This window comes from Filicampus tigris, chromosome 9 (assembly GCF_054856515.1).
Source record: "Filicampus tigris isolate MCC_2025a chromosome 9, RoL_Ftig_1.0, whole genome shotgun sequence".
In the NCBI taxonomy this organism is placed as follows: domain Eukaryota; kingdom Metazoa; phylum Chordata; class Actinopteri; order Syngnathiformes; family Syngnathidae; genus Filicampus; species Filicampus tigris.
Genome location: NC_141225.1, coordinates 1,222,208 through 1,242,525, shown reverse-complemented (window position 1 = coordinate 1,242,525; position 20,318 = coordinate 1,222,208). Strand labels below are relative to the sequence as shown.

The 20,318-nt window shown below is 44.5% G+C and overlaps 1 protein-coding gene across 2 annotated transcripts in view; it reads left to right on the top strand.

Moving 5' to 3' along the window:
* The window catches only part of aldh1l1 (aldehyde dehydrogenase 1 family, member L1), an 80,956-nt gene that overhangs the window by 9,634 nt on the left and 51,004 nt on the right, over nt 1-20,318 (top strand). For both annotated transcript variants that reach the window (XM_086040196.1, XM_086040195.1), the window contains exons 3-5: nt 10,463-10,697; nt 10,764-10,929; nt 17,042-17,143. In XM_086040196.1, coding sequence (XP_085896322.1) covers nt 10,463-10,697; nt 10,764-10,929; nt 17,042-17,143 — 503 coding nt within the window. The remainder of the gene's footprint in view (nt 1-10,462; nt 10,698-10,763; nt 10,930-17,041; nt 17,144-20,318) is intronic.

Here is a 20,318-nt window from a genome sequence, read left to right as displayed (position 1 = left end):
CGTCAGATTTCTAACATGAAGTATTTCTTAATAAAGTGTGTTTTACTCCAAATAACTTTTCACCACAATCCCATTCTGAAAGCCACGAAAAGTGACGTGAAGTCTTCAGTCGACACGTAGACGACCGAAGTAGCGGTAATGTTCGTTATAACAACAGCCAGGGGGTGGCAAACATAGATGCAATTTAATATATTACAGAAATAGTGTAAGGAATTGGGTTATCTGTATTCTAGTCGAATTTGTGTCTTGCCAAGTTATGTTGTTTCCGAGGTTAATGAATGCATCGTGCGGCTCGCTTGATTAGAGGGCATGTGAGCGAGAGTAGCGGAGGACGAACAGGAGAGCTTGACTGAACGGTTGTTGTACTGTATTTTCGTCGGCTGCGGCCCACAGTAGCCGGTTGGACTAATAAAAATGTGATAATTAAACTACGTCCGTGTTCTTGGAAGACGCTACAATATATTTAAAGCGTGACGTCATCGGCCGGCGCGACGGACCCGATCACTTCTGCTACCCACACCGGCTTGCTGCGGGCTGCGGGCCGGATCTAATAATAAAGCAATATCATCCCGCGGGCCTTGACTTTGACATATGTGCTATAAGTGGTATCACCACGTCGTATGTTCCTTCTTTAAATTGACTTTATGAACACAAAACAAGACAGCCCTCTTCTGTACTCATCCTCAGTCACTGAGGAAAACCAATTTATTCACATTTCTGAGATTTAAAGCTGCCCTGTTCTTTCGAAATGCTTCTTTACACTCTCGCGGGCGATAGGTGTCCGCTCTATGCTCACTGTGCACTTCTGAGTGGCATTATGCATCAGCGGTCATTCTGCACATGCGTTAAGTGCGTCAAATATTTTGACGCGATCAATTACAAAATGTAATTACCGCCCGTTAACGTGGTAAATTTGACATCACTATATCAAACCCAATTTTTCTGTCAGCTTGGTCTGTCCAAACTGGTACTAATTTGTGTTTGGGATAGATATTTTAGATATCTCGAGGCGTTTTCTGGTAAAGGCTAAATGTTGCATAAAACAAAATGTTAACATGAAATATTTGATGTGTTACTGCAAATGGCTGTTCATTATTCCATACAGATATCAGTATTTGAATTGGCAAACACAGTTGTTCACTTGGATGAACATACTGTATTAGCAAGCTGACAAAATATAGAATGCTCTTTTCTCGTTTTTTTAAGGTGTGTTAGGTTTAAGCTCTAAATCACGATACTTACCCTAATTATCTGACTCCAAGTTATTTACCATATATTTATTATTTGAACCGACATTAACCTTAGCTTCACCTTACCTAACAATTATGCATGCTCGTTCCGTAAGAGAGAAGACCAGAAAGCCAATCAGCCGAATCACCGAGATTTTATTCCTAACAGCAAAAGCTAATACAGTATCGGGGGCTCGGTTCCCTCTCAATACAGATCTGTGCGCTCCTGTGGCCATCAGAGAGCGACACCACACCCGAGTTGCCCCGAACAGTTATAGAAAACAATATGCAAATTAAACACACCAAAAACACTAGCCACTATCATTTCATTAGTTACATGGTATCTGCAATATATTTCTTCAGATGCTGATTGGTTCTCTTTTCCCCGCCGTCTCAGATGACGCCTTGTCTTGTGCACATGACTCGCTGGGTTGTAGCTCCTGAAAACACCAAGTTATCTGCATTCCAAGGGGCCGGGGCCTTCAGAGAAACTGTGGCCCCCACCTTTGTCTCCCTGTTTTTAACTGGCGGCACCTGGTACCATCAAACCTCCCACACATTGTGTTCCTCTGATACATCCGCTCCCCTGATACTGCAACCTTGAAACAGCTCTACTTCTACTCATTTGTAATACAACTTTGAATCATTAATAAATGGATAACATACATTTATATATCTTCACAAACTGATAATAAAACCCTTCAGGTGCTATCAAGTTTTTGGGAAAACAACAGCATCAACCCTCATCATATCAATGTAGGACTTTATTAAGTTTGTACACATAAAAGGTGCCATCAAGCTTGTATGCCACTATACCCCCAAACACATCTTTCCCTGGGGTGTGGAACACTGAGCGCACAATGCAGTTTGAGGTCTGCTAAAATGAAACGAAAACAGCTTTGCGATGTTTTTGTTGGAGTCAAAGTGTTCATAGTTTTATATATATATATATAAAAATTATATATATATATAATATAACAGCTATATATTTGCACGTTCGTTAAAAGAGGAAACCCAAACAGATTTTTTTCAAGAATATTTTCCCAGCAGGCCCACGAGTTGAAACACGGCATTCTGATTGATCCCGAGGTTCAAGAGCCATCTTTACACCCAATATAGATTCTAAGGCTTGTTTGACCTCTTGCCAAATTTGTTGAACTTTATTACATTCTCACACACAGTGGAAGAAGGTCCCCTTTTCCTCTCCACATCTGAAACACCAGTCTGGAATGTCATTATTATCCTTTTTTTTTTTCTTTTTTCTGGTGTCACATATGTCCTCATTAGCCAATTATATTGAAGTAATTTAAGTCTAGTGTTGGTAGTTTTTGTTTGTGCTTTATCATATGGCTTTTCCCAATCCTCTGAGAAAAAGTCCTCCTTTAGATTTTCCCTCCAGCCATTCCGTTTCTGAACAGACGACTTGGAAGACCTTGCTTCTAACATGTTATAGACATGTTATGGAGACAATTCCCTTCCCATAGCAATCCTTTTTCATTTCAATTTCCAGTGTGGACAATATGGGAATTAAAATACATAGATTTTGAGCTGATCTAATAAAGTTTCTCACCTGAAGGTATTTAAATAAGTGTTCGCGTGGAATATCATACTTGACAACAAGCTCATCAAATGACATCAGTGTTCCACCTGTCGATCCCATGAGATCCCCTACTGTCTTTAGGCCTTTTTCAGCACAAATCCTGAAGCCTGGAGTGAAAGAATAATTACCCCATATTGGGCTAAAGTGAGATAAAGAGGACAATTCACCCATATATTTTTTGACCTGATACCAAATTGTAATTGTGTCTAAGTATAGGATTCTTTGTCTTATTTTTTATCATTCCAACATTTCCTGAGTGTAAGTTCTGAGAGAGAGGGAGGGGGACAGAGCAGCTTTCAATATCCATTCAAAGTGGGAGACGTTTATCTGTAAAATAATACAACATGGTCCGTAATTGTGCTGCCCAGTAGTACCATAATGGATTGGGGCATTTGAGGCCCCCTCTATCATACGGTAAGTACAAAAGTCATAGACGTAGCCGTGACCTTCTATTATTCCACAAAATTATAAGTATGGATACTTGTTCCTCCAAAACCCATGAAATTAAATGTGGGGTTCCCCAAGGTTAAATTTTAGGCCCATCAGGAGACACGGCATCAGCTTCCACAGACAGCTACTGTACACTGATGGCACACAGCTATATATTGTGTTCCTGATGACACAGGACCCATTGATACCCTTTTAAATTGCATTTTAGATATTAAGTCACGGATGGCAGAGAATTTCCTACAGTTCAATCAGGCCAAACTGAGGTTTTAGTTATTGGCCCTGAAGGTCAGAGAGAGAAACTTTTACCAAAACTACAAGATTTTAAACCCTCACAATTTGTGAAAAACCTGGGCGTAACTTTTTACTCTGAGCTCAGTTTTATTTATTAAGGTTTTTATAACCTTAAGAATATTGCCAGAGTCCGCCCATTTCTCTCTCAGGCTAACACGGAGGTCCTGATTCTTTCTTTCTTTTGATTATTGTAATGCCCTGCTATCTAGCCTCCCCAAAAAGAGTGTTTCCACTTTACAGTTACTCTAGAACTTGGCCGCACTGGTGCTGACAAGGACCAGAGGGCAGGAGCACATTACCCCAGTTTTAAAATCACTGCATTGGATTGATTTTATGGTGCTTTTATTAGTTTTTAAATGTCTTAACAGTCTTGGGCCATCTTACTTATCTGACCAGGGGCTCCTTAGGTCCGGGTGACCGGGGGCCTCTACACTAAATGTGGGGTCTACCAGGTTAATCTGGGCCAGGGGTCTCTGTGATGGTGGCGCTCCCTGTGGCTGTGGGCTGTCATTCCCCTCAGCGTGGATGAGCTCTTGGGTACCCTTTCCTCATATGGTTTCTCTGTGCCTTGCCATGTCTTTTTAACACAGTTTATCAGGTTGTGTGTTTTGTATGTGTGTGTGGTACTGGTGGATATATGTCTTTGTGTATGTTGGGAGGGAGGGAGTTAGCGGGTCTTCTTTTTATATTGTGTTTTGGATGTTTTTATTCCACAGCATTTTGAGTTGCTTTTTCGTGTATGAAAAGTGCTGAATAAATAAATGTCATTGATTGATTGATACCATCGGCGGCGGTAGTCTCTATTCCTCATGGTTAGAAAAAGCCAACCGGAAAGCTATAGGGCGGGGGCGGATTATAAAAACATAAACAGTGCATTCAGCTATATTTTTCGCTCACGATGAACTCCCATGCGAAGCAAACCCTCAAGCTTTTGACACAGTATCGTGAAATACTTACATTGTCAACTCTTGCTCTTGTACTTGTAAGATTAAGGCAGCAAAGGCGTGCTTCACTGTTTATCCGCATTTGTCCCTTCCCGTTCATGCCCCGTGTGCTGATTCATTAGCTAACAGCAAATCAGAGTGACCAAATGTCACGACTCACGACGCTGATTCAACATGCTGAAACGCCACCAGACGATTCCTAAGAAGGTCCGATGTTACGATGGTGTTCGCTACATCAATCAGACGGCGCAAACAGACGCCTCGACGCTTACGACGTCCGATGTTGGATTGGTGTATCTAGGCCTTAAAAATGGAATAACAATTCAAAAGAAAATTTTCTGTATTACGACCCTAGTGAGGAAAAGCAGTTCAGGAAATGGATGGAGGATGTGGCGGCACGGTGGTCGACTGGTTAGCACGTCCGCCTCACAGTTCAGAGGTCGTGGGTTCGATCCCGGCTCCGGCCTCCCTGTGTGGAGTTTGCATGTTCTCCCCGTGCCTGCGTGGGTTTTCTCCGGGCACTCCGGTTTCCTCCCACATTCCAAAAACATGCATGGTAAGTTGATTGGACTCTCTAAATTGCCCCTAGGTGTGATTGTGAGTGCGGATGTTTGTCTCTGTGTGCCCTGCGATTGGCTGGCAACCAGTTCAGGGTGTCCCCCGCCTACTGCCCAAAGACAGCTGGGATAGGCTCCAGCACGCCCCGCGACCCTTGTGAGGAGAAGCGGTACAGATAATGGATGGATGGATGGATGGAGGATGTATTGCTGTTGAAGCACAATACATTCCACGTGAAGGAAAAATAATTTTATACTGTATATAATTTTATATGACTATATTCTCATTTTTCCATGGACCCCAAGTAAGATTAGCTCTTGTATATTGTGAGAGCTAATGCGGATCCAAGAACAACAACAACAACAACATGATTGATGCAATAAATACATTATAATAAAAATTACGATTATAGAGTACTGATTGTGTTGTGTAATTGAACAGGTTGCTGGTTTAAAAAAATATTTTTACATAATATACTGCAGTAACGCGGTCCTTTGGTAGTGATCTTGACAAAAGGTTAAAATTATGGAAATTCAGACAAATTGTTATGGAAGTGAATTTTGATAGGTTGCCAGCCCTGCTTATGCTCTTTTAATCCAAAATAAACACCACATACAGTTATTTAACCACCTTTCCCACTGACATACCATCCCTAACCCCCTCCATCCATCTTGTCACCCGGCTCCTCTTCTGTTTCCCCAGCTGAATTGTCAAAAATAAAACATTACAGCTCCGGGAACTATGGCTGCTCGTACACAAGGCAGCACAACTCCCAGTAGGGAGGCCTCACCAAGTCTATACACTACTCTGTTATGATCAGATCAAAGACCACAAAATTTGTGGCAACAACCTTTTATCCAGACCAAAGACATTTGGCCCTCATCCACCAAAGAATTATTCCCTGGTCTTTGGGACCCCGAGAGGGCTTCAGTCTGAACTGCATGCACATGACTTTCAAAAATTTTTTGACCCTGATTCAAACTATAATTGTTGCTTATTGACAATACAAAACTTCAATGTGCACATTACACAGACCCCCCCCCCCCACACACACATATAAAAAAACACATTCACTCAAACACACTTCAACACACAAGGACTTGCCAATGATTCAAATATTCTGAAGTACAGTATTGATTGAAATTACACATGAAGTAAGTTCTTCAATGAGTTAAAACAAAATTCCTAGGTTGTATGTCAGCAGAATTGGTTGACAGAATAAGCCTATCGCAATTTTTCGATAGCATAAGTACAGTCGACTCCCACTATTCGTGGGGGGATAGGGACTGGGCCGCCTTGTGATTAACGAAAATCCGCTTGTAATTGACGGCCATTGGAATGCATTAAAAAAATGAAATAAAAAGTAGCACTGCGAGCAGCTATAAAGGGCCCTCAACCCTGGCAACATTGGGGTAATTGCATGTTGAGGTACTGGCCCAAAAACATCAACACTCTAAAATATAGATTTTGATGCCAGGCCTGATGTGTGTGTAAAGTTTCATTAGTTTTCAGAAGTTTTCCTAGGTTTATTTAGACCAGGGGTGTCAAACATACGGCCCGCGGGCCGGATCCGGCCCGTCTGGTGGTTTGGTACGGCCCGGGGAAGAAAGCTGCATTGTATAAAAAAAATATGAATTTTCTTTAAAATTTGTAGTTCTTGTATTATCCGCTAGGGGGCGCAGTGTTTTAGTATGTGCAGACAACATGAAAGCAACACTGCGGCGGAACTAGGACCACCTTGACCTGGTAAAATTGAACGTCTGTACAGCGTCTATTGGCGACAATTGCATTATCTACTTTTCCGTTTGCCTCGCACCCTCATCAGCAAAATGTCTTTGTCAAAAAGGAGAAAAGTAGACACAGAGTGTCGGACTTTTCAAGAAAAATGGACATGTTCTTATATGTTCACGGAGGTGAAACCCGTGTGCCTGGTGTGCCAGCAGCAAGTTTCGGTGCTTAAAGAATACAATATTCGGCGCCATTACGAAACTCAGCATGGTGAAAAATACAACAGTTTGCATGGAGAATTGAGAAAACAGAAGGTAAATGAAATGATGGCGCGTCTGAAGAAACAGCAATCTGTTTTCACCCGGAGCCGAGAAGCCAGTGATGCTGCGGTGAAAGCCAGCTACCTAATTGCGAGCCAAATAGCAATGGCATCAAAGCCGTACAGTGAAGGAGAGTTCATCAAAAACTGCTTGCTGACGGCTGCTGAAATTGTGTGTCCTGAGAAGCGACATGCTTTCGCCAATATAAGCTTGACAAGAAATACTGTGGCAGACAGGATTTCGGAACTCTCTGCAGATTTGGACCACCAACTAAAACGCAAAGTGGGGTCATTTGTGGCATTTTCTGTTGCGATTGATGAGAGTACTGATATCACGGACGTCGCTCAACTGGCCATATTAATTCGTGGAGTTGACAAGACTTTGAATGTCACAGAGGAGTTTCTCGAGCCGGTGCCGATGATCGACACCACAACAGCTGAGGACATTTTCAGCTCCGTCGTTGGAGCGCTGGACAGAGTCGGAGCGGACTGGTCACGCGCCGTAAGCCTGGCTACTGATGGTGCGCCGTCAATGATCGGTAAAAAGGCAGGTGTTGTGACAAAGTTCAGAGATAAAGTACAAGCCGCAAATGGGGGAGGTAATTTTTGGACATTTCATTGCATTTTGCATCAGGAGGCATTATGCAGCAAATCGCTAAGAATGGATCACGTCATGGAGGTGGTTGTCCGAACTGTTAATTTCATCCGAGCCAGAGGTCTCAATCATCGTCAATTTGACAGCTTTCTCAGTGACTGTAACATTATCCATGGTGTGCCTTATCACACGAACGTACGATGGTTAAGCAGAGGTGCTGTGCTAAAGCGCTTCTTTGATTTACGTGATGAAATCGGACAATTCATGGAGAAAAAAGGTAAACCTGTTAAGGAATTACAGTGCCATCTGTGGCTGCAGGACCTTGCGTTTATGGTTGACATCACTGAGCACTTGAATATTCTTAACAAAATGTTGCAGGGACGCAAAAAAAATCGTAACACAGTATTATGACAGCATACGTGCATTCAAGTTAAAGCTCGGGTTATGGGAGACGCAGGTGGCAAGCGGTGACCCTGCTCATTTTCCCTGTTTAAAAGATATGTGCGCAGCAAGCGTTAATTCTGACGTGAAACGGTACAAAGAGAAGATTTCAGGGCTGTTGATGGAGTTTGAGAAAAGATTTCAGGTTTGCAGTTTTTCGCTCACCATTCACAGTCAAAACTTCTGATTTGCCCGTTGCCATGCAACTTGAAATCATTGATCTGCAGTGTGATGTAGAACTGAAGGACAGATTTGCCTCTGTAAGCTTGGACACATTTTACAAGTACCTCCTACCAGGCTATCCCGCATTGACAGCACTAGCTGCTAAAACTTTGTCCATGTTTGGGACAACCTACCTTTGTGAGCAAGTTTTCTCACTAATGAACATTAATAAAACAAAGCTGCGCTCAAAGCTCACACATAAGCATTTGAATGAGATTCTGAAATTGGCTGCTTCTCAGGACATGATGCCTCATATTGATGCACTTGTGCAGGATAAACGATGTCAAGTTTCAAGTGCAAATTCCAAGCAAGACGAATAATTGCTGTGAAAGTTATTCATTTGTTCAAATTGCTTTCCAGATGTTGAAAAACAGTGTTTTTAAGTTCCACAAGGCTGGTACTAAATGTTTTTGGAACATTGTTACTATTTCTGTGATCAGTTTTATGTACAACACACTTAAATATATGTTTAACTGTGTAAAAGTGTTGTTAAAATTGCACATACTTTATTTATGTTCTTATGTTATTCTCTTGTTCATAATATATTGTTCATAATGTAAAAGGAAAATTCTGTTAATAAACATTTTGATAATTTACTCATTCTTTGCACTAATTATTAGTATTAGTGACTAATACAAAGGAAAAAAGTGGGCTTATTGTTAGTTCTATGTAATTTTGCAATGAGTTTACTGGTCCGGCCCGCTTGATCTCAAATTAAGCTGTATTCGGCCCGCAGACCAAACCTGATTTAGACTCTCAAAAACGGCATGATTTTTCTTTCTAAACAGCCCATCGCAACGGCAACCACGTGCAACGAAATAAAAAGCTTTCCTTAACTTTTCATCTTAAACATGATTAGATGAAACATCTAACGTTGGAACGTATCAAATCTCTAGGAGGAGTTCGTTAAAATATGACATCTATAAAAGGCTAAAAATGGTGCAAAATTTTTAAAAAATGTCAAAACTGCAGACGTCCTGTTTGGTTTAGCACAGGGGTTGGCAACCCACTGCTCAGGAGCCGCATGCGCCTCTTTCATCCTTATGTTGCGGCTCTGCGAGGCTTGGGAAAATTAATTATAAGTGTCTGATTGAATTGCATGTTATTTGTCTCAAAAACATGCATCATATCTTGTAAATAAAAACAAACAAACCAAACAAAAACAAAATATTTTAAAACATTTTGATAATACAGGATACAGTTTAACAGTCCACAGACTTTGAATTACAGTAAGTGCAGAGCATAATACTGCTTCTAAAGTTGGATGCATGCAAAAAAGTTGCCTGTTTTCAAACATTATCTCCTCCAAGGGCGTTTGTCGTATCGGCTTCAAACAAGCACACAAGAGAGAGTGAAGCCTTCTGATTAAAATGAATGAATTAAATCCATTGACAAATGAGCATGATGGTGGCAAGGGGAGAAACCAGAGCTGGGCACTTAACCCTTTTTTGCCGGCCCGGCCGCAACCCTCCACCCTTTACCTGTGTTCCCTTCCCGCCCCGCCCTGTTAAAAAAAAAAGAAAAGCGTCATGACGCCGCCAGAGGAGGGATACTAATGGCAGAGGTTTATTTAATGATCATTAGCTGGATAATTTACTATTCAAACCCGCTGTGGACACGCTTCAAACACGGTTCAAATGCGCCACCAGTACTTACAAAGCTGCGTGTGCTTACTTCCATTGCGAGCCCTGGGGTTGGTTTGTCGTATTGTATAATTATTTGGGTCCAACAGACAACAAGGAGTCATATTCAACAAGTTACTTATGTATTTTCCACACTTTCCACACACATTTGCATGCCTCGCGACCACGTCACACGCATGAGGGCCGATTAGTGGGCTGGACTAAAATCCACTTACGGCCTTGCTTAGTCGAGCCCTTTTTTTAAAATTTGTCATCCGCCACCAGCCGCCCCAAAAATGGGCATCCGGCCGGGCCGGAGGGTCCGACTGGTCCGGCCCCAAGGCGGACTGCCCAGCTCTGGGAGAAACCCATGTGCAATGGAAAGAGGATTGTGTGGTCATGCCCAATCAGTACAATAAGCCTTTGATGCAGTTTAAACCTTAAATCATATTTTTTACCACAGCTACAGAGGCAGAAAAGGATGGCGTCCCCGTGTTCAGGTTTCCTCGCTGGCGTGTAAGGGGCGAGGCCATACCTGAGGTTGTGGCCCAGTACAAAGCCACAGCTGCTGAACTCAACGTCATGCCCTTCTGCTCCCAGTTCATTCCCACAGAGGTTATTGACCATCCCAAACATGGATCCATCATCTACCACCCCTCATTGCTGCCTCGCCATAGGGGAGCCTCAGCTATAAACTGGTGAGTGATATACATGTTCACACGTATTTCCTTCATCCAATTTTTTACTTATCTTTCACCCCACAGGACCTTGATTCACGGTGACAAAAAGGGTGGGTTCACTGTGTTCTGGGCTGATGATGGACTTGACACAGGGCCAATCCTGCTGCAGAGGGAGTGTGCTGTTGAAGCTAATGATACTGTCAACACAATCTACAAAAGATTTCTATTCCCAGAGGGAGTCAGAGGCACTGTAAGTGATGAAATTGTCAGAACAGAAAGACTTATGCCGAGCAGGGACAGAAAACTCAAATATGACCAATTTTTCTACTGAGCAATAGAGTTCAGTTACAATTGGTCTGATATGGATTTTTTTGCATTACTGTTTCTGAAGATGTAAATTACTCCAGTCTGAACCGGAAGGCCAAGAGTTCCATGTTCTCTGAACACCTTGTTGAGTTCCACCTGAAGCTGGAAGTAGGTCTGCCCCGAGGCCTCCTTCCAGTTGGACATGCTGGGAGTACCTCCTCAGGGAGGTTTAGATAGATGTCTGAACCTGCTGGCTGTGGAGCTGGCTGTGTACTTCGATGGCCAAGCTACTCACTCGATGTCTAAAGGCCCAGATAGACCAATCCGACATTGGCCAACCGTGACTGACGCTTACCCCCTATGGGTGTGTGTGTGTGTGTATATATATATATATATATATATATATATATATATATATATATATACTGTCTATACTGTATATATATATATATATATATATATATATATATATATATATATATATATATATATATATATATACTGTCTATACTGTATATATATATACCGTCACCCTGTTTAATTTGCTCTACATTAACACAGAGAGCTGTGTCCATATTAACGGCATTGACTCTGACTGGTTTACCATCTCTAGTGGCGTCCGCCAGGGCTGCATGACTGCTCCTGACCTTTTTAACCGCATCATCGACCATCTAATGTCCAGGGTCTGGGAGCGTGTACCCGGAGTGTCTTTTGGCGACTACCACCTGACTGGCCTGAAATATGCTGACGACACCATTCTGCTCAGCACAACCTACAATCAGCTGAGAGACATTCTGGGCATTTAAAGTGAGGGGGCAGTACAGCTTGGCCTCCAAGAGAGCTGGACTAAAACCAAGTTCATGTATGTCAGGGATGGACCACATCCACCTCCCATGCAAATTGTACGCGACATCGTCGAGCCCGTCAAGAACTTTGTGTTCCTGGGGTCCATGGTGACAGACAACGGGGACCTAAAGCCAGAGATAGATTGCAGACGAGCCCTTGCAGCATCCACTATGCAGTCTCTCTCGAAACCACTCTGACGGCACCAGTCCATCTCACGCAGGACGAAGCTCAGGATTATCAATTTAGCCGTACTCTCCATCCTGCTTTATGGCTCAGAAGCATGGCCCCTGAACGACACTCTGGCCGCAAGAATCTATGGCTTTGATAGCAGTTTTAGAACCATTGAGAACATTAGGTGGCCCCGGCGAGTCTCCAATGAAGATCATTAAGTCCTGGAAGAACTCAACTACCTCCTGCTTGCCAAAGCTAAAGAATTGCCATTAGAATCACTACTGAATGATGTCAACACAGCACTGATAAGTATCCCTACTGAGAATATCACTGAAACCTACCGGCTGATCTACGCTACAGTATATGTTATCCTAGAGATGCTTGGCTATAAGACGAACAACTGGAAGGATCATGGGCCACCTCCATGGAAGAGAAGGCTAGAGGCGAAAGTAAGAGCGACCTTGAGAGAAGTTAGCCTCCTAACAGAGCAAAACAAAAGTATGATGCTTAAGAAAGAATTGCCTAAGAAATACAGCAAGTGGATACTTGCTGTATTTCTTAGGCAGTTCTGTGCATCTGTGCATACAGATGAGACCCCTGAGACTGCCAAGCAAAGACTCACAGCCTCGACTACTCACCTGAAGAGGTACCCGAGAGAGGTAGAGGCCAAGAGAATAAACAAAATGTTGTCCAACAACCCAGTCCACCGTCGTAGTGTCGTAACCCATCTGTAAGCGTCTTGGGGGCGTTTACCCATGTTGAATCGGCGTCGCCAGTCGTGACATTTGGTCACTATAATTGGCTGCGGAAAAACAGTGAGCACACCCCGCTGGCTTAATCTTACAAATTCAAGAGCGAGGGTTGACACTGTAAGTATTTCACAATACCGTGTCAAGAACATGATGGTTTGCTTCGCGTGGGAGTTCATCGTGAGCAAAGAATAGAGCTGAATGCATCGTTTACATTTTTATAATCCGCCCCCAGCCAACAGCTTTCCGGTTGGAGTGTTCAAACCATGAGAAATGGTGACTACCGCCGCCAAAGGTATGGAAGGGTATTACATCTTATGTATGCGCAGAAGGTACTTTAATGGTCTGTCTGTCGTTGCGGGTGTATTCCTCCAGCGTGACAGAGTGGAGGGGGAGGGGCCGGTGACTGATTGGCAGGAAGGAGGGGGTGAGCGAGACAGGCTGTCTAAGAGCACGGAGTAGCTTGGTGCTTCTTTGAAGCAAAACAAAAGTTTGCGTGTTCTAAGAAAAAAAAAAAAAGTTAAAACATCGCACGTCCTACGATGTGACTATCGCGCATGCACACATCGCAATCGCGATGTTCAAAAGACACATCGTGCAGGCCTAATTGGTAATGTAATGAATATGCCTTCATGTGGACCACGTCTCCAGGGCTGGACACAAGATTCAGCCAGGACTGCCACCAAGTCTGCTCCAGCCTCACTTTAAAACAATTGAGTTCCCCAAGGAATCCCTGTCATTTGATTTGCCAAAACATGCTAGGACTCAGAAATAGACAAACTCATGATAAGGAGAGACTTTTTGTCACCTGGACCGCTTCTACAGACAATGGGCTGCGGATTCGGACTGCCTTTGAAACAGACTTTCTGGAGCCTCCCAAGCGTGAAGGTGGAGGGATCCGCATTCACTCAGGAGGGGGCCAGACCCTGATGAACATTGGCAGTGCTGGACAAAGACTGACCCCAAGAGGTCGACATGTGAACTGCAGCTTTAAACTTCCTATGCCTTTCGGTCAATCAAAATTACTTTGAAATTAAACATATTAGAATGTGTGTTTGTGTATTGTTTACTGTGCTTATCCTGATAACTTTGCTTTGATGAATCTGCTTCTCTAAGGTAATAATAATTTTCCTGGTCGGGTTTATGACCTAACAGTGTAGATATAGGTTTAAACTCATATCTTTGTCTCCTAAACTTCGGATGGATTCAAAATGAGGTGTTTCCAGCTGAAGCATGAAAATTGATGCAAGTTATAAATTGTGAAATGCACAAAGGTTTTAAAAAAGACAATTCAATAGACTCAAATCTAACTTTAATGTCACAAATTGAGGCTCACACCTCTACTTGCTGGAGGGAATAAAAAGGTCTTGCTCTTTTTGTCTCTCTCTCTCTCTCTCTCTTTTTGTCTCTCTCTTTGGCTCCTCTTTTCTTTGGCTCCAAACTCTGGCATCGGTGGTACAGGGACCGGACAGCCCTTATCAGGGGGCTCGGTACCCCGTACTCCCGAAGCACCCCCACAGAACTCCCCGAGGGACACGGTCGAACGCCTTCTCCAAGTCCACAAAACACATGTAGACCGGTTGGGCAAACTCCCATGCACCCTCGAGGACCCTGCTGAGGGTGTAGAGCTGGTCCACTGTTCCACGGCCAGGACGAAAACCACATTGCTCCTCCTGAATCCGGGATTCGACCTTCCGACGGACCCTCCTCTCCAGCACCCCTGAATAGACCTTGCCGGGGAGGCTGAGGAGTGTGATCCCTCTGTAATTGGAGCACACCCTCCGGTCCCCCTTCTTAAAACGGGGGACCACCACCCCGGTCTGCCAATCCAGAGGCACTGTCCCCGATGTCCACGCGATGTTGTAGAGACGTGTCAACCATGACAGCCCCTCAACATCCAGAGCCTTTATGAACTCCGGGCGGATCTCATCCACCCCCGGGGCTTTGCCACCGAGGAGCTTTTTGACTACCTCGGTTACTTCAACCCCAGAGATAGGAGAGCCCACCTCAGAGTCTCCAGGCTCTGCTTCCTCAGTGGAAGGCGTGTCGGTGGAATTGAGGAGGTCTTCGAAGTACTCTCCCCACCGACCCACAACGTCCCGAGTTGAGGTCAGCAGCACCCCATCTCCACTACAAACAGTGTTAATGGTGCACTGCTTCCCCCTCCTGAGACGTCGGATGGTGGACCAGAATTTCCTCAAAGCCGTCCGGAAGTCATTTTCCATGGCCTCCCCGAACTCCTCCCACACCCGGGTTTTTGCCTCAGCAACCGCCAGAGCTGCATTCCGCTTGGCCAGCCGGTACCTGTCAGCTGCCTCCGGGGTTCCGCAGGCCAAAAAGGCCCAATAGGACTCCTTCTTCAGCTGGACAGCATCCCTTTCCGCTGGTGTCCACCAGCGGGTTCGGGGATTGCCACCACGACAGGCACCGACCACCTTGCGGCCACAGCTCCGATCGGCCGCCTCAACAATGGAGGCACGAAACATGGTCCACTCAGACTCGATGTCCCCCGCCTCCCCCGGGACGTGGGAAAAGTTCTGCCGGAGGTGGGACTTGAAACTCCTTCTGACAGGGGATTCTGCCAGACGTTCCCAGCAAACCCTCACAATATGTTTGGGTCTGCCAGGTCGGACCGGCATCTTCCCCCACCATCGGAGCCAACTCACCACCAGATGGTGATCAGTTGACAGCCCGAAGACAGCTGGGATAGGCTCCAGCACGCCCCGCGACCCTTGTGAGGATAAGCGGGATCAATAATGGATGGTTGGATGGATAATAACACCAGGGGTACCAAACACCAACTACTGGTTGACATCGAAATGTCATTCGGACTACATATGTGGGCGAATGATATCTAGGCGAGTGAAGATGATCACAACCGAGTGGATTGGACTACCTAAAGGCAGCATAGCAGATGTGCAGGACAGCTACAAATACCTTGGAATTCCACAGGCAAATAGCAATCATGACGAGGTAGCTCGGAGGGCGGCCACGACCAAATACCTAAGGAGGGTGAGGCAGATCCTGAATAGTCAGCTGAACGGCAAGAATAAGATCCGGGCCATCAACACCTATGCCTTGCCAGTAATCATAAACCCTGCTGATATAATTCCCTGGCCACTAGAAGAGATGCAAGCCACTGATAACAAGACAAGAAAGCTCCTTAGAATGCATGGAGGGTTCCACCCCAAGTCCAGCATTCTGAGGCAGTACAGAGAGCGGAAAGAGGGGGCCGCGGACTATTGAGCATCCAGGGCACTATCCAGGAGTGAACAACAAGCCTCCAAGAATACATCAAGATGATGGCCCCCAAGGACGGCCTGCGTAGTGAATGCCTCAGGCAACAGAAGTGCAGAAAGGAGAGGAGAATAGCCAGATGGACTGTTATGGAAAGACAAGCTGCTAAGTGGCATGTACCACTGCCAAATTGAAGAAGTGGCTGACATTGAGAAAACATACTAGTGTCAGGAAAAGCTGGACTGTTACTGAAAGACATCAAGAAAACATACCAGTGACTGGAAAAGGCTGGACTGAAAGACAGGGGCGCTAATCATGGTAGCACAAGAATAGGCTCTAAGCACAACACAGGGTCTACCCCAGCTCTGCAAAATGGCCCCAGAGACAGTGGAGCATATCATAGCAGGGCGAGAGATGCTGGCTGGCAAGGCATACATGGAGCGGCATAACCAGGTATAGTGTACCGGAACATCTGTACCAAATATGGATTAGAGGTCCCAGAATGAAGATGTCAGGCACCTCCAAAGGCGGTTGAGAACAACCAAGCCAATAACCTGTGGGACTTCCAGATCCAGACTGACAAACTGGTGATAGGCAACCAGCCTGACATAGTAGTGGATAAACATCAGAGGTTGGGGTAGGAGGGGGTCGAACGATTCGGTGAATGAATCTTTTGCATGATTATTTTTGATGAACTGATCACAATGATTCAATTCACTCAAAAGAAATGTCATGCCATCACTAGTTTCGTGGCGTTTGGCTCTTTGTTTTTTGTTTAATTTTCCAGCAAACTTCAAACAGGAGTAGCAGTAAAGGTCTTTTGTCCATAGTCTGCCAAACTGCTGCTTGTAAAGACTACTGGTGCCATCTGGCCGTCATAACTAACATTTTTGTCAGCAGTTCAAGACAAAAAAAACCCAGAGCAACGGCTTGTATCTCGCAAAACCTGTTGGTCTGGTCACTCGTACGTTGAGGTACCATTGTATTGTAACACCAGTCCTGGAAGTTTTCTGACAACCGTTGTATATTTGAAATGTATTTTTCTGTTTCAAGGTAGAAGCTGTCAGGTTGATTGCAGAGGGGAACGCTCCACGAATCACACAGCCACAAGAAGGTGCCACATACGAGTGCATCCAGAAAAAAGACAATGCAAAGGTAATGTAACCTGAGGCAAATTCCTCTTATTTCTGACTGCTTTTATTTTTTTAAAGTATAAATCTATTTAAAAATATAATACATAATAAACATAATATAATATATATATATTTTTTTTGTATGATTGTTGTTTTGATGAAGTTATTTCCCGAGATAATTTTAATTCAGAGGTAAAAAGCTGACCCCAGGCCTCCACCAGTAAGCCATCACGGGCCAAACAATAAAATCTGTTCAGCTTTTGGACTCAACAGATCAGTGAGTGGAACAGCAACAGCAGAGAATTTTTTTACGGAAGCATCTGTAATATCCTGCCACTCACAAAAAAACAGTGGAGGTCACACGCAGGAGAAGAGGAGCTGGGAAAGACAGAATTGCTTTAATTTTTAGCATGCAATGGTTTAACCTGGCCATGACTAGCCACTTTGCTCGCAGAAGCTTGGCCAAATTAAGGTTTTGCCAAGTTTAGTGTGAGGTTTGCATCACGTAGCCTAGAAAACAGTGTACCACTACTGGACATGATCATCCCATGGCTGGGAATAGACCACAATGTCATTCTGGTAAGCCTCGCATCACAACAAACCGACGGAATGTAAGGATTGAAGCGCTTTAAAAGGACTAGTCCTTTATGTCCTTTATGGACAGACGGCGTCGGAGGACGATCATTTTTATGAATAAGGACGGAGGGATGAGGACGGAAGGGTACACAGGTCGTGGACGGAGGACGGGCGGGCAAAAAAGGGTAAAGTGCCCAGCTCTGCTATTTACTTTGCGAAAGTCTGTACAAAAGCATTCTGAACCATAAGATTTACAGCAGAGGAGATATGTTGAGCTGCACAAATTGGACCTGGGCTCTGTAATGCCATTCTCCAGCATGTGATCGACCTGCTTTTGTAACCGACGGCGATTGTCGTGGTTAACTCGCTAGGTGTGCTGTTTTATCAATGTTGTGATGCAATACTTGGGTCTTTGTGGGCACATCTGCAAACAGACAAAGATGAGACTTTATTAACTTTAAATTATCCTCACGTACTTCAGTAAGATGTGGGAAGTACTCATCAACATGAGTCAACCCCTCAGAATCTTAATCTTAACCACCTCACTGCTAGTCAGTTATCTGATGCCTTTGATCAGCTATGTGTTCCCTCTTCAAACACAGAGGAACTCAGCACTTGGTTCCATTCATCTTGCCTTAATATTTTGGACTCCGTGGCTCCATTAAAAATTATGCGGCAAAAAATTAGACCGGAGCCATGGTTTAAGGAGAGCACTCGCACAGCTAAACAAGAATGCCGCAGATCTGAATGCAGGTGGAAAAAAGACACGCTGCAGGTCTCAAGGACTCAAGGACTGCTGGCGTCGTTACCAGAGAAAGGTGAAGGAGTCCAAGAGAGACCATTTGTCATGTCTGATTCAGGTCTGACAACACCAAGTGGGCATTAGTGGATGCGCTCTACTGTGGTTTAGATCCTATTTGGCTGGCAGGACTTTTTCTCTTAGCCTAGGTTCCTCTGAGTTCCGGTCTGCCCCTCTATCGTATGCTAGGGTTCTATTTTGGGGCCATTGCTGTTCTCATTGTATTTGATGCCCCTGGGTTCCATCCTTAGAAAATATAGTATTTCCTTCCACTGCTACGCCGATGACTGTCAAATCTATATCCCGCTAAGCAAAAAAGAGGCTTTCTCCTTAAGACCACTTTTGTCCTGCCTAGAGGACATCAAAGACTGGATGTCACTAAATTTCCTAAATTTCAACAAAAAGAAAACAGAAGTTATGGTGTTCGGTCCCAGTGGCTCGTCTCCATCCCACCCTGTTGACCTGGGCCCCCTGACTTCATATCTAAAGCCAACAATCTTAAACTTGGGTTTCAAAATAGATAGTGATCTTAAATTGGACCAGCAAATCAGCGCTGTTGTAAAGTCCAGCTTCCTTCACCTTAGACAGCTGGCTAAGGTAAAGCCCCTCCTTTCCCATCAGCACTTGAAACAGTCATCCATGCCTTTGTCACATCTCGGCTAGATTACTGCAATGCACTTTATTTTGGAGTCAGCCAGTCCTCCCCCAAACGTCTCCAGTTGGTCCAAAATGCTGCTGCCCGCCTACTAACTGGAGCTCGGAAGACCGAGCACAAAACACCAATTCTGGCCTCCCTTCACTGGCTCCAAGTGCATTTCAGGGTCCAATTTAAGATTCTCCTATTTGTCTTTAAATCCTTAAATGGCCTCGCCCTGGTGTACCTCTCCAAGCTCCTCCACTCCTACGCACCTTCCCGCAGCCTCAGATCTGTGGACCAGGCGCTACTCGAGGTGCCGAGGACCAAGCGGAGCCTCAGAAGACACATTTCTTTTCTCTGGCTTTTGATCAGACCTGAAATTTTCGGGTCTTTTCCGGTGTCAATTGTGTATAGTGTTTTATGTCAACTTATTGGCTTTATTTATCTATATTTTTATTTATATTTTATATATTATTTATATCTATATTTATTAATACATGTATCACAGCCTTTTATTGCTTTTGTTCCATTTATTGTATTGTTTGTAAAGTGCTTTGTTACAGCTCTAGCTGTTATGAAAAGCGCTATCCATCCATCCATCCATTATCTGTACCGCTTCTCCTCACAAGGGTCGCGGGGCGTGCTGGAGCCTATCCCAGCTGTCTTTGGGCAGTAGGCGGGGGACACCCTGAACTGGTTGCCAGCCAATCGCAGGGCACACAGAGACAAACATCCGCACTCACAATCACACCTAGGGCCAATTTAGAGTATCCAATCAACTTACCATGCATGTTTTTGGAATGTGGGAGGAAACCGGAGTGCCCGGAGAAAACCCACGCAGGCACGGGGAGAACATGCAAACTCCCCACAGGGAGGCCGGAGCCGGGATCGAACCAGCGACCTCTGAACTGTGAGGCGGACGTGCTAACCAGTCGACCACCGTGCCGCCATGAAAAGCGCTATATAAATAAAATTGTATTGTATTGTATTGTATCTACAGTGGCTGGAACCACATTGCTGCTCCCGGAGAACTATGTCAATGTGATGTTGCAGAGGTGGGTTAACCAGGACAACCCCACAACATCCAGACTCTTTAGGACACATATGTGGGCATCTGGCCCACGAGAAGGTTTTCTACGGCCCATGGGCTGATATTGCTTTATTATTAAATCCGGCCCACAGCAA